At 40.8% G+C, this 14,085-nt stretch overlaps 1 protein-coding gene across 1 annotated transcript; it reads left to right on the forward strand.

The window, feature by feature from the left end:
- The first annotated feature begins 1,369 nt into the window (after nt 1-1,369).
- cox7c (cytochrome c oxidase subunit 7C) lies at nt 1,370-3,133 on the forward strand. Its single transcript, XM_086173961.1, has 3 exons — nt 1,370-1,534; nt 2,580-2,721; nt 3,029-3,133. The coding sequence occupies exons 1-2, from the start codon at nt 1,460-1,462 to the stop codon at nt 2,694-2,696; spliced, it is 192 nt and encodes a 63-aa protein (XP_086030087.1). The 5' UTR covers nt 1,370-1,459; the 3' UTR covers nt 2,697-2,721; nt 3,029-3,133.
- Nucleotides 3,134-14,085: the final 10,952 nt, after the last annotated feature.

The raw sequence follows: 14,085 nt of genomic DNA on the forward strand, positions 1-14,085 counted from the left end.
AAATATGCATATGAATATGTAACATTTTTCTGCCCACTGAGACATTTCAGGTTTGTCATGTCTTGTTGAAGACCATTAAAAGGTCACCTCCAGAAACTTGAAAATGAATATGTGAACTTCATAATTTCTCTGAAAGAATAGCTCAACCGTTCGAAAAATTGAAAGAGGCACATCTACTTTACCTCAGAGAAAAAAAGATCCAGGATGCTAGCTTCGCTACCAGCTCCCAGCAACAAAAACTGTGGGGCTGCCACCACCAACCATGAAGAGAAAACACTGTGCAGCTACTTTATACACCAGTGACTAATACACCACTTTTATTTCCAGAATCATCGCATCGTTGGAGGTTTGTGACAAAAGAACATTAAAGATGCCACAGAACTAACAGCAGGAGATTGTTCTCCCTCTCTGAGACTGTGCTGGAGGTAATGACCGTGCTGAACTCAGTCTTGGTAAGACTTCTTTAGAAATTCTGCCTATGGATATCCAGTGACAAAACAATCAGGAAAAATGCAAAACTAGTCATTAGTGTTATACTAGGCTTGAGGCAAGTTCAAACAATAACCTCACAATGACTGCAGTCAAGGAATACTGACCACTAGATTTAATTTCACAAAGAACACAGATGACCACCAAATACAACCACAACACAGGAAAGACAAAAACAAGTTGTTAACTTGAAGGTCAGCACCGCTTACCTGTTTGAGCATCCTTCATCATTGGCCCAGTAGCTTCTTTGTAAACATGACATGTTTGTACAACACAACAGTTCACAGAACAGAGGATGCACTGTTTAAGTGGTGATATGGCTTGTTAAGTTGCTATTTATTTGTTTGTTTGTGTTAAAACCATTCTTTTCCCACTACTCCTGGTGAGATGTGGTAAACAACAAACAGCCAAGCCCTTTCGCCACTCCTTTATAAGTGCAGGTAATAATACTGTAGCGAGTTAAGATTGTTAATGTTATGTTAATGCTTATTTTCTGTGTGATTTTGGGGTTGCTGGGAATAATGTGAGTGTTTTAAGGGTGCAAGGAATTCTGGGGATTTACCTGGAACTGAGCGCGAACAAGCGTAACAGCTATTGTCATTAAACAGACGAGCTACCGTCGCCCATGTGTTCTCCCTAGTGACCAAAGTTACAATACAACTGGCCCATCCTTGTCCAGCCACTACCAAGCTATAATAAAGAGAATAACAATAGGACATATCAGGGGGGAGGGGTTAAATAGTGACTTATGATTGGTGTCGATTACAACACTTACTTCGGAAGATACATTACTCATAAGCAGCCGTAGCCGCGTCAGTTATTTGAACTACATCTCCCAATACCCCAGACAGCCTTCGTTTCTCGCTTCCCGTCATCCTTTGCGCCAACCCCATCTGACGCTCACTCACGGCAGAAGGAGAAGGTCGAATATTACTACTTTGGACTGAAGTTAGCCATAAAGAAGACAGAAATGTTTGGACAAGCTGTCAGGCGATTCACAACGTCTGCTGTTCGTTCTTCACACTATGCTGAAGGACCGGGGAAGGTGAGCGTATCTCCTTTAAAAGATAGTATTTTGTAGTTTTTCACTCGCGGCCTGGTTTGTTTTATTAGCATGTCAGCTAATTGTATTTTAGAGGTCACTCCTCAATTGTCGTTCTAATACTGTTAAAAGTATTTTAAAGACGAGAAACAGTCTAAGTTGGCTTACTTCTATAATCACGTCTAGATAGAGTAACTTTGTTTTTCTTAAATTCTGTTGACCGACTGGCTAGTTCGGTTGACTCGCGTTAGCTTGATGGCTAACGCCTAAATATGTGAGCAGTTTTACTTACGAAGTAAACAGGACAAATGTAATCCAAAGGTAACGCTCTGTTAAAATGCCTATTATTAGTTATGTGTGTCGTACGTATTAAAATATACAGCCAGTAATACAAATATTAACAGCCTGCTAGTTCTTCCACATCGGTGCCTGACGTCAAATGCTGTTGCATGAGGTCTGCAGTGAAAAGCAGCGATACTTGTCTTATGTCTTAATCGAGTTAACAGAGATGACGAAGGGCCATATTGATGATGTTGATTTAAATTTTTACGAAGATGTTCGTCACACAGTTTTACTTCTACATGTAGTGTGAAGTACGTCACTTGTCAATGAAGCGCAAGTGTGGGAAGCTTTATAAGGAAGTAACTAGTATCGGGGCGGTTTTAATGTAGATATGATGCTCACATTATTAAGTACGCATTATGGTATGGGAGTGTACACCCAACTTCGATGTGATGTGATAATTCTGCCATTAAAACTGATAACTTGTAAATCCCCAAGGTGAAAAATTATTTAGCAACATAGGAGTTAGGTCATCTCCTTACCTCTTGTAATGTATGTTGAAGAAATAAGTTGTTTTTTTCCCTACATGTGTTTTTATTTTAATGTCAGTTTTAATTGTTAAAATGCTCAATGAGTGTTATTGCAATGATATGGATAATACGGTTAAATTTTAACATTTGTGCGGAAAAATGTTGAATAATGTGAACGAATGGTCTGCGTGAATCCTCTGTTTGCAAAAATTGAGTCTACTGCTGTTGTTTCACAGAACCTTCCATTCTCCGTGGACAACAAGTGGCGTCTGCTGGGCATGATGGCCGTGTTCTTTGGCAGTGGCTTTGCATTCCCCTTTATTGTTGTCAGACATCAGATTCTGAAGAAGTAAAATGGCCAAGGACGACTTGTTCAAGGTAGTTTGACAACCATGTTTGTCTTCCATATCAGTTTTCATTGAATTTTTAAGACCGTTTGGCCCAAGTGTCAACTTTCGTTTGAAATTAAATCTAATGAAATGATTGATAAAATTCGTAGTTTAGCAGTGTATCCTGAGTCCAAATAGCTGGTAATTGTGAATATTTCTAAAACATTTATCAGGTATAAGCCTAACAGAGGTGTTATTGTCATGTTTACCTTAATGCTTGTTTTCTGAAGAATTACTTTTCCATCATAAGCTGTATCCAATTCTTCATTTTAACCCTATTTTTGTTCTTCTTGTAGGTCATCAGCTGGAACATATTTGCCCAACAGATCTTTATCCATACAGAGGATTTGGAATTGGAATCCCATAACTGTCTTTGTAAATAAAATGTCTTGAAAATCAAAGTAGTGATTTATTTTTCATCTGATGAGACTATTTTTCCCCTTTTCATTTTTTGTCATGTGAGTATGGTCCAGCCCATGATAGGATTCCTCTTACTAAGGAGCTGATGGAAGTCACCTTTTAGCAGAACATATCAAAATAGACCAACAGAAAACGCTTGTAAATATGCCTTGGACCCAGTTTTCCCCTGATTGGATGCAGGTCATTGGCCTCCCAGGAGCTTGGCCCAGGGCAGGGCTTGATGGTGAGCACCTGGTGGCTGGGCTTGCACCCGTCTGAGCGGATGCGCAAGGCTGAGAAATTCAACTAGATATCGTCTGACTCACCTCAACGCATAGCATGGTGTCTGGGACCAGGCCCCTTGAGAGGGGATGGACTCTACTCTAGAATTGCCCCTGGTGAGATGCACTGGGCAGGTGTGGGCAAATTGCTTGCCCCCCAAGTCAGCGCCTGTACATTCTCTGAGGGAGTTTCAACTCCCTCCTCTGGTAGACTTACAACCACGTCTCAAGGGAGGCCGGGGACATTATGTCCGAATGGGCCATGCTCTGTGCTTCTGTTGTCAAGGTGGCAGATTGGAGCTGCGGCTGTAAGGTGTTCAGCGCCTGTTGGGACCTAACCCTAACCCTTGAACCCGCTGGTGGAGCCCAACAGTGAGCGATGCTGTCAAACTGACGGAGTCCCATCAGGCCTTTCTAGCCTGTGGGGTTCTGGAGGCAGCTGACAGAAACCGGCAAGCCAAGCATCATGCGGCTTTGGTGGTCGTTCAGGTAAAAACTTGGCCTTGGGAGGAGTTCGGGGAGACTCTAGTCTACCGTCTGGCAGCTCAGGAGGGGGAAGCAGTGCTCCGTCAACACTGCAGTGGGAGTGGGACACTGCTGACCTCAATTTGACGTTGTAGATCAGTGGCAAGATTTCTTCAGAGACCTCAATTCTGCTGAAATGCCTTCCAATGAGGAAACAGAGCAGGGGGACTCTGGAGAGGACCCCCCCTATTTTCAGAGCTGAAGTTGCTGATCCAGTCAAAAAGCTCATCAGTAGTAGGGTCCTGGGACTGGCAAACCGGGGTGGAAGATGTGCGCCAACTACAGGGTATCACAATCCTCAGCCTCCCCAGTAAGGTCTATTTAGCTGTGTTGGAGAGGAGGGTCCATAGGGTCATTGAACCATGGATCTAGGAAGAGCAGTGTGGTTTTTATCCTGGTCGTGGAACATTGGATCAGCTCTCTACCATCAGCAGGGTCCTCAAGGGGGCATGGGAGTTTGCTCAACCAGTCTACATGTGTTTTGTGGATCTGGAGAAGGCATTCGACTGTGTCACGCAGGCATTCTTGTGGGGGTGCTCCAGGAATATGGGGTACCGAACCCTGTTATACAGGCTGTCCGGTCCCTGTATTACTGGTGTCAGAGCTTGGTCCACATTGGTGGGTGTAAGTCGGATTCATTTCCAGTAAGAGTTGGACTCTGCCAGGGCTGCTCTTTGTCACTGATTCTGTTCACAACTTTTCTGGACAGAATTGCTGGGCGCAGCCAGGGCATTGAAGGGATCCAGTTTGGTGGCTACTGGATCGAGTCTGCTTTTTGTAGATGATGTGGTTCTGTTGGCTTCATCAGTCCATGATCTCCAGCAAGAAGGAGCAGTTCACAGCCAAATGTGAAGCAGCTAGGATGAGGATCAACAACTCCAAATCCGAGACCATGGTGCTCAACCAGAAACAGATGGAGTGCACACTCTTGGATCGGGGAAGAGGTCCTGCCCTAAGTGGAAGATTTCAAGTATCTTTCAAGATACTTTTCAAGGATTGTAAGAGTTTTTCTCTGCAGGTTGGCCAGACTCTCCCTTAGAGATAGGGTGAGAAGTTCGGCCATCCAGGAGGGCCTCAGAGTAGAGTCGCTGCTCCTCAACAAAGAGAGGAGTCAGATAAGTTGGCTCGGCATCTGGTCAGGACACCTCCCGCAGAAGGTATTCCGGACATGTCCATTTGAGAGGAGGCCCAGGACACGCTGGAGAGACTATTTCTGTAGGCTGGCCTGGGAACACCTTAGGATCCCCCCAGAAGAGATGGGGACAGGGAAGTCTGAGCCTCTCTGCTCCGGCTGCTGCCCCCGCGACCCAACTTTGGATAAGTGGCAGAAGATGGATGGATGGAAACATTTAAACTATGAAAAGGCTTTTACAGCACTAAAGAACGTCAGTACTTTAGTACTAGAGAATCAAAGCATTTCTGTAGTTCCTACTCTAGTTCTGCGCTTTAGCTGAACTCAGAACAACTTATTTCCATGCGATTAACCATGCTTGTGGCTATAATTATCCAAGGACAAGTATTGAAAAGGGTGGTGTTGCTGCTCATTCGGAAAGGAATGGTAATGTTAGAGCTGAGAGGGTTTTCATGCTCCTCCGCCTAAATTGACCATACGCCCGGGGACATTTTTGAAAAGAAGCTAAGGTTCATTTTCCAGCTGCTCGTCTAGTGCCACAGTGCAAAGACTACAGGCCTAAAGAAGTGGGATGCATCACAGGACAACCTACAAGCATGAGAAACAGCCTGGTACGCAGCCTTTATAATCCTCTCGTGACTTTTAACACATCCAACTTAGTGTATCTTGCAAACCTGGCATATGATTTATTACATTTGCAACAGTGAAAAAATGCATGTCTGTGATTGACTGGCAACTGGTCCAGAAGTATATCATGCCTCTCGCTCAGTGACAGCCGGGATAGGCTCCAGCATCCCCACGACACAAAGTAGGATAAGTAGTATGTACCTGTACCTGCATGTACCTGTGAGCACACTTGATGGGGCACTATTTAGTTCTTGCAGCTCTTAGTGGCTGTTTGTAACTATGAGACAAACAACAGGTTGCTGTATTTTAAAGCTGTGGTCGGAACTTATTAAAGTGTTACAAATCTTGAAAAAATGTTTTAGTGCTCAAGAATTTTCTAAAAAATATTTAAATGCTGATATTTTATTTCCAACATTAAAACTATAAGACTATGTTTTTTGTTACTCTTCTGTATAACTTAAATCACTTTAATAAAACCAATTTTTTTTTTAAATTCAATTACTTGATGGAATGATGGGTAAAATAATGACAACAAAAAGCAGCTGCTTAAGCACTTTGAAAACCTGACTTCTCAGCTTTTCAAAAGAAGGGAATCAGCTTGCATCTGTCACCAGCTAGACTGTCACTGAAATTGTCCTGGGACAAGAAGAGGCACAAGACAGCAAAGAGCAATTTACCCCTTGGGAATCAATAAAGTATTCTGATTCTGATTCAGTATATGCATTTACTACAAAGTGCTCTTGAACACCACTTGAGACAAATGTACCTTAGTAAAGTGATTCCCCATTCAAAGTGCATCTCAGTTTCAGACAATTGTCTCAATAAGCTTGAATCTTACAATTGTCCAAGGTCTGAAATTATTGCAGCACCTTTTATGTTACCTCTGTTATTTAAAGGTATACTCTTTTCAACAGCTTGTTATGTAGTTAAAAGTCTATCTCCACATTGTTATAGCTAAATACATCAGAAAATGGTGCTTATGTGGTTCAAATTTTGACAATGTGACACTGATTAAACAAAACTGCATGCAACCACTTTAAATGTTACAAATGGTTCGCTTTGGTGCTAAAGCATGCTTTAGTACTCAGAGCGCTAAATCTGAAATCTTTCTACAAAAGAAAGAAGGGGAAAGGAATTGTTACTCTGTACATTGTTATGCCAAGGCACAAATCATGACTAACATTGACACATTTCTGAATGAGAGATACACTTTTTTGGGGGACCATTATTGAGAAAAACAAACAAAAAAAATAATTAATCACTATATTTCTGTCATAGACATTTGATCTGTTTTGCATCGTTTTGTTTCTAAATGGAAGTTTTTTAGAATCTAGCATTGCGTATCAATTTGACACAGGGGTGTTATCTCGAAAGGGACAAGGCTGCAATGCATCGCAGGCAACTTATGAAAAGTACATAAATGCATACTGGAACAGTACAGGACGGTTCCTATTCAGCCCACAATTGTCTACATCACACATTTTAGTTGGACTTGCTATATTTGCACGGCATGGCACTTAGAGTGGCTGCAGGAGGGAAGCATCAGGGAGACAGAAAAAGAATACATTACAGCAGGATTATGCAGCCTGCATGCCAAGTCTCGAAGGAGTTTGTAACGGTGCATTTAGTATGGAAGTGAGAGGAGGCATGAAACAGAGAGGGGTGCTGTCCTGTGTGTCTGTGGTTTTTGTGTTATTTACTGGAATATGTTTTTTCATTATAGCTAATATCAAACTCATTATTGTAATTGTCATTCCAAATGCCTTCCATTCCCTGGCACACAAACACTAATTAAAACAAAGTGAAGTCATTAAAGATCAATTCCATACCAGCTTACTACTATTCAGTGATTGTTTAGCATCACACATACTAATAAAAGAAGTTGGTTGGCCACATGACTAAATTGAACACTGCAGAGTTGTGCATCAAACTGTAATGATTCAGTACCAGCACAGCTATTTATCTTGGCCAATAAATTAATAACCTTTTCATGCATGTTTGTAAAATGACCACATTTGCAGTATTTGTGGCCATTCACTGCACTCTCTCTGAGTTCAGCAGTAGAATTTTGTACATCACACATGCAGAATCTAATTATAGACTCATTTGCACTTCAGAGGGGAAGATAGCTTAGTGTAAAGCAAGCACAACCATCTTATAAAAGGACTGAACGTTTTGTTGAATCCCATCAAATAGAGGTGCATTTTACAGCAAGCCAGTGGAGTGCATTTAACATTTAAATTAGTCACCATAAGTTTGTGTGAGTGAGCTAAATGATTGATGGTTATATCATTATTTTAAATGAAAATGCTTGCTTGATAAATACTAACACTGCATTATCACTTCAGTGACTTGGATAAGCTCTAACGTTTCATTTGGTGTAAATCATGTACAACAGCATTTCCCTGTACCAACCAATTATTAGTTGTTATGGTATTAAAACAGTGTTACTTTTTATACAAGAGGTGCTCTAAATCAACTCTTCCAGTGATATCAGCATGATGGCAATGAAATTTGAAACCAGTTGCCTCTAGTCACTAAATAACGCCCAACACTGTCAGTCAATGAAGTTTCAAGGGCACAGTCAACTGAAGTTAAGACCTCTGTTTTTGTTCTAATTACTCATATTTTTCACTTAATAAACTTTACCTAAAAGATGCTGAGTTGTGGTGAAGTATGAAGGTGTCAGTGCAGGAAGATAAACTATAAATGCTCCTCCCTCTTCATCAGTGTAAAGGCTTTACTGCCTCCGCTAGGTACGCCATACAATTAGTCCAGTTCCACTGGGGATTGCAGTTTATTGGCAATGGCTACGTTCAAGATAACCAGTTGACACATGTATGTGTATTTCTTATCTGTCAGAGAGCAAGGAACTATTTATGCTAAACTAGATGGTCTTTAATAGTCACTGATAATGGCAAAACGGAAGAATTCACTATGTCAATGTGGTTTTCACAAACAATGACAGAATCAAAAACCTAGAGAATTAAAAACTTGCAAGATAACCTCTGGCATTTAAATATCAGCAATTCTACCATCTCTGCACGTTGCACTCTGTAGATCTTATCATCCATAAATGTTGCATTATCTTTGTTGGATGGAAATACATGCACTTTATCACCTTGAGGAGACATGAAGCCCTGTGCAGCACCAAGAATTCAAAAAGACATTATAAGGCAAAAGGAGAAAATATGTCATGTGTCACTTCAATTTCTTGCACAGAGAGTTTGATATAGATCTAACAGGAACACAGAGCTGGCAGGAACTCTAGGTAGGATTTAAAACTGGCGTAATGAGTACATCTCTTTTCGTCCATATAAGTTTCCTGAGTGGTCTTCATTTCAATAATGTAACATTGCACACTGCTTGAGTTAAACTTGGCCAGTTTGAGGGTGGAAAAGTTTTCATTTTAAAAAATCATGCCGTTCTCTATCCCTACTTATTCATATGAAACCTTATATTAGTGGCTCTTTGGGGTCAGATGTGGGGTAGATGTGGGGTAATCAGATGAGCATTTTCTCTCAAATACAAAATTCTCTCTCAGCCAAAGAGTTTAGCCAAATCTTCCCTTCCATTTACCCAAAACCTGTTATAAAATACCTATTTGCTTTTAACACCCAGTTGTTTGGACTTGATTTGCAGTGACAAAGAAGAAAAAATAAAACACTTTTCACATGAGAAGTGTTTTATCCAGACTAAATCAATAATTGGAACTACTCCCTAATCAACAGATTCTCATTGTAATTTTCTGAACAAAATCGTATTTTCTATCACTGGTTAATGCGTGGGTTCTGAGCCTTGAGACTGTGTGCTTTTTATGACTGGAAGGCAGCAAAGTGTGTAATGTATGAATATAACAAAACCTATTCCGGGGATGGGTTCCCTTCGATGCCTGGGGAGATAAAACAAACATTGGGTACTATCCCCTTTTCAAATATCTGGCATTGGAGTGACCTTCAACGGCGGTCAGAGAATGAGGACTGAAAATAAGACACTGGACACAGAAAAGAAAAAATAGATGGCACAATATAAAAAACAGGTGCATTTAATAATTTGTTCTTGTTGTCCTTGCCATAATCTTTTCTCCCACAGGTAGTGTGAAAATATTCAAATTCTTTTATGCCAGATTCTGTTGCTTTCCAATGGTCTCTTACACTTAGCTCACTGGAGGATTTGAACCATTACATTTTCACTCGCTTGGAGTTGTTTCAGAGAAACCTCGGTCTGTGCATGCTTATTTGCACATGCAGAAACCCCAAACAGATGTACAAACATTGCTCAAGCACATCATTTGGCATCAAATATGCATTTACTAAACACAAACAAACACACACACAGGCTCCAGTAGGCAAAATCCCAGGAAATCTGCCACATTAAGAACTCTTAAAGATTAGATGCCTTTCTTGTAGTGTCTAAACCATAAATTTAAAAATGATGAATAAAGCAAGAAGGTGGATGATAAACCCTCTTTTTGCAAAACACAAAAATGCAGTAAACAAAAACCTTTATTTTGTGTGTTTGTGTATGTGCATGGAAAGACACATCCTTATCATACCTACAAATGTGTGTATGTACATATATATATATATATATATGTAGAAACATATATGCAGGTATTACATATCAATGTATTAGAGAGAGAGAGGGGGATCAATCCTATTTCACTATCCTGAAATCTTTTTTTTTTTTTTCTAGTTTATCAATTTTATTGACAGTGTAGTTCTGCAGTACTACTTACGGAGAGAAATCCCATGTACAATCAATAGCAGAAATACGCATCCACTAATGCACTGCCACTTGATAGCCTGATAGCACCCCCTTCTGCACATATCAGTACCTGGCATGTAGTCCTTTTCTTTGTTTGATTTTTGTTTTATTTTGTTTTGTTTTCTGCTAGTTTCTTTTTTTTCAGGGGGGGGTGTTCCAAACGTCTACAAAATGATAAGGAGGATGTACTAGTATCATACTGTAGTACAAACTGGTACAGCACTTAAAATAAATATATATTTGAACATTGTAATGAAAAGACTCAGGCCAACCCATTATTTATACCACATGCCAGTACATTAACCTTATACAAATTAGCTTTTACCTTGCATAAATTGTGCATGACTGCTTTTTCAGGACAGCTGGATGCAGCAATACTTTAGTTTGAACATGCGAACCCAAGCACACCAAACCTTATGAGAAATATATAATCAGAAGGGGCTATTTATTGATGAATTAGATTCAAATTTTGAATGTTACAATGCATACCATGTACCTATAATCCCTCCAGTTGGGGATAAAAATAAAAAAAAAAAATCCTGCATTTTAGATATTCTAAAACTATCATCTTAATTACTTTAATACAAGGAAACAAAGTTCCTTGTGTCAGTGTTATTGCCCAAAACTTTCCTGATATGCAAGGTTCTACAAGATCCTGCATGAAGATCCTCTTCGCTGTTGCTTGTTTGTGTGTGTGTGTGTGTGTGTGTGTGTGTGTGTGTGTGTGTGTGTGTGAGGTGTACCCTAAAAAAGTAAGTCACATTGACCTAAATCATCAGGTTTTGGGGCAGTGATTTAAGGTTAACAGAAGATTACAGCTGTGGTGGTTTTCGTGTGTGTGTGTGTGTGTGTGTGTGTGTGTGTGTGTGTGTGTGTGTGTGTGTGTGTGTGTGTGTGTGTGTGTGTGTGTGTGTGTGTGTGTGTGTTGTGTGTGTTTCCTCTCCTCCAGACTCCCTCTGATAAGGGAGGCCAAGATATCCAATTAATAAAAGAGGTTAAAGTTGACTTTCCACCAGCTAGTCCAATCACAGTGGGTGCCCAAGTTAATTTTGTGAACAATGTCATGGCATGGGTGCATGGCCACTTAGGGGAAAGTGAGGCAAAGACGAAGGGATGGATGAGTAGAAGTGCGATAAGACCTGAATATGCCCTCCTGACAGATTAGCTTGCATTGCAAATGAGGGAACTGACTGAAGAAAAACATTCTGCACGCTGAATTTGAAATCAGAACAGTCAGACTACTCCAAGATGTGCTAAAACAAAGATTGAAACAAAAGATATACATCCACTAGGTTTGGTAATAGCCAGGCTGTCTTTCTCTGCCTCTGTGCAATAAGCTTTTGTGTATTGAGTTATTCCAGATTTCATGTTCATCCACATTTATAGTTGTGTTGAGTACCCTTCTTTGTCAATGCATTGTGGCTGGCAATGTATAGAAAAAAAGAAATAAAGAAAAATAAACAATTTATGGATAACAGCATTTCCACTGACTTGACTTTAAAATATGATTTAAATGATTCTATTTTTGATTTTTGTACTATGCTGGTTATTTTCTGGCAATGACTAATTAATTTCTATTTTTCTATTTCTTCTATTTACAGTTTTTCCTAACTTTGAAGTAATTTCTCTTATAGATTGCTCAGTGTCATGGTTAATTTTAGGGCAATTTCTCAAGGTCTTGTAGGTCATTTGTCTGCAGGATTTGGGGAAATGGTCTCAATTTACATAGCATTTCGCACCTGGCAGTTTAGAAGGGCTTTATACAAGAAAGCTTTTCACCTATTCTCTCTGGATGAGGGTGTTTGTGATGGTCAGGTCGTGCTTACAGAGACTTACCAGCTGCAGGCCATTGGCATTGACCTGACCAATACTGTGAATCCCAATGACTCCCTTCCAGAGCTTGCTGTCCTTCCCCACTTGTCCTCATATAATGCTTGGTAGAAGTAGTCTTTTATGTCATCATTCAATGGAAGAGTCAGGGTATAAACACTCAGAAGGGTGGCAGATCAATTCTTGTCCAGAGGGATCTTCAGTGACATAAGCCTTTCACTTATGCCAATTGGTGTTTCTGGGAAGTCTGTTTTTTATTCCCAGTACCACGCCATGCTGACGCTGTCCTCCTGTTGGGTTTCCCTTCCAGAAGATGATGTAACCCTGCCCGACTTCCTTCAGGGAGCCTTCATCAAGGAACATGGTTTTACTAAGAGCTGCAATATCAACATTGTAGCGGTTAAGTTCCGCTGCAATGAGAGCAATTCTCCTCTGTGGCCAGTCACTAACTCCCTCACTGTCCAGGAAGGTTCGTATCTACCATGTAGCCATTTCCAGTTTTCAGGAGTACTGCCTATCGTGTGCCTCCAGCACGATGCCTTTTCTGTCAAGGTGTGCCCCACTAGCCTTTTGTCTTCCCAGACTCACCCACAAGGCAGTGGGGCAGAGGTTGATAAGTGCCAGGGCTATCCTTTAGGGTGGGCCTGCGTACTATATCTACGGGGCCAACTGCTACTGCCAGATCCCCTGCCAAGTTAGCCTGGGGCCACAAGGGCCCAGTTACCATGTGTGCAACGAGGAGGCCTGGCAGGAGTCTTGGTGATGGAGAGGCTTTGTTCTGGCAGAAGAAGACTAATGTAGGAGTTGCTTCTTCATTCACCAGAAGGGCTAGCCAGGAGCAGCTCTTAAAGTGAGAGGTTGCAAGTAGACATGAAGTAGGCTTGCACCTTCCCCCTAACTACTGCGCTAGACGCATCACAACAGCCTGTGCTCCCAGGACACTTCAACGTGTTGACAGGAGGAGCTGGGAATCAAACCAGCAACTTCCCCATTTGAGGAACGCTAGCGCTACCACCTGAGCCACAGCTGCCCGATAATGAAATGTTAATGATGCGATTTCATCCTAAAATTTTATCACATATACATATATAACCCATTTTGCACACTCCAGATTGATGATAGCATTTTATTCCTTCTTATGTTGATCCATTTGAATATGCAGTCAGAACTACAAATGGATAAATGGGTACACAGCAGAATGTTAATTTTGTCTTTTGTTTCCACATGTTACCCATTCAAGAAGTGTAAATACTGTATGTGGAGTGAAGCCATAAGTGGGGGACACTTCATTCTGCCATGACTAGATAAAATGGGCAACTAGACAAACATGATAGAGCCCAAATGCACAACTTGGCACTGGTCTGAAACTTAATGAGATTCAATGAAGAGCAAAGGAAATGTCTCTCAACAAGGAAAAAGCCACATTACATGGAAAAAAATCAAAAATCTACAGACCTGACTCTGACATGAGCATGGCATGATCAAGTGTTCAATTTGAGCTACAACCAGGGCAACAAACCAGGAATGCCACAAGGAATACAACCAAGACACCCATGTCACTGACATCATCACTTGAGACATGAGACCCTTTAGGTTGACCAAATAAGTGTCTGCTTTTGCAAAACAAAACAAATAAGAGTGAATTGATATTTACAATTAAAGTGGCAGGAATGCAGTATATATAGAATACACTGGGACAATCTTATGTGAGTAGCAATGGACAACACTCAAGAAACACTCATCCATTTTTATTTATTTCCCATAAAGACACCGGCAGCAGTTTTGCACAAGC

Source organism: Fistularia commersonii, chromosome 26 (assembly GCF_037954325.1).
Source record: "Fistularia commersonii isolate RoL2024-O1a breed Wild chromosome 26, RoL_Fcom_v1.0, whole genome shotgun sequence".
Lineage (NCBI taxonomy): Eukaryota > Metazoa > Chordata > Actinopteri > Syngnathiformes > Fistulariidae > Fistularia > Fistularia commersonii.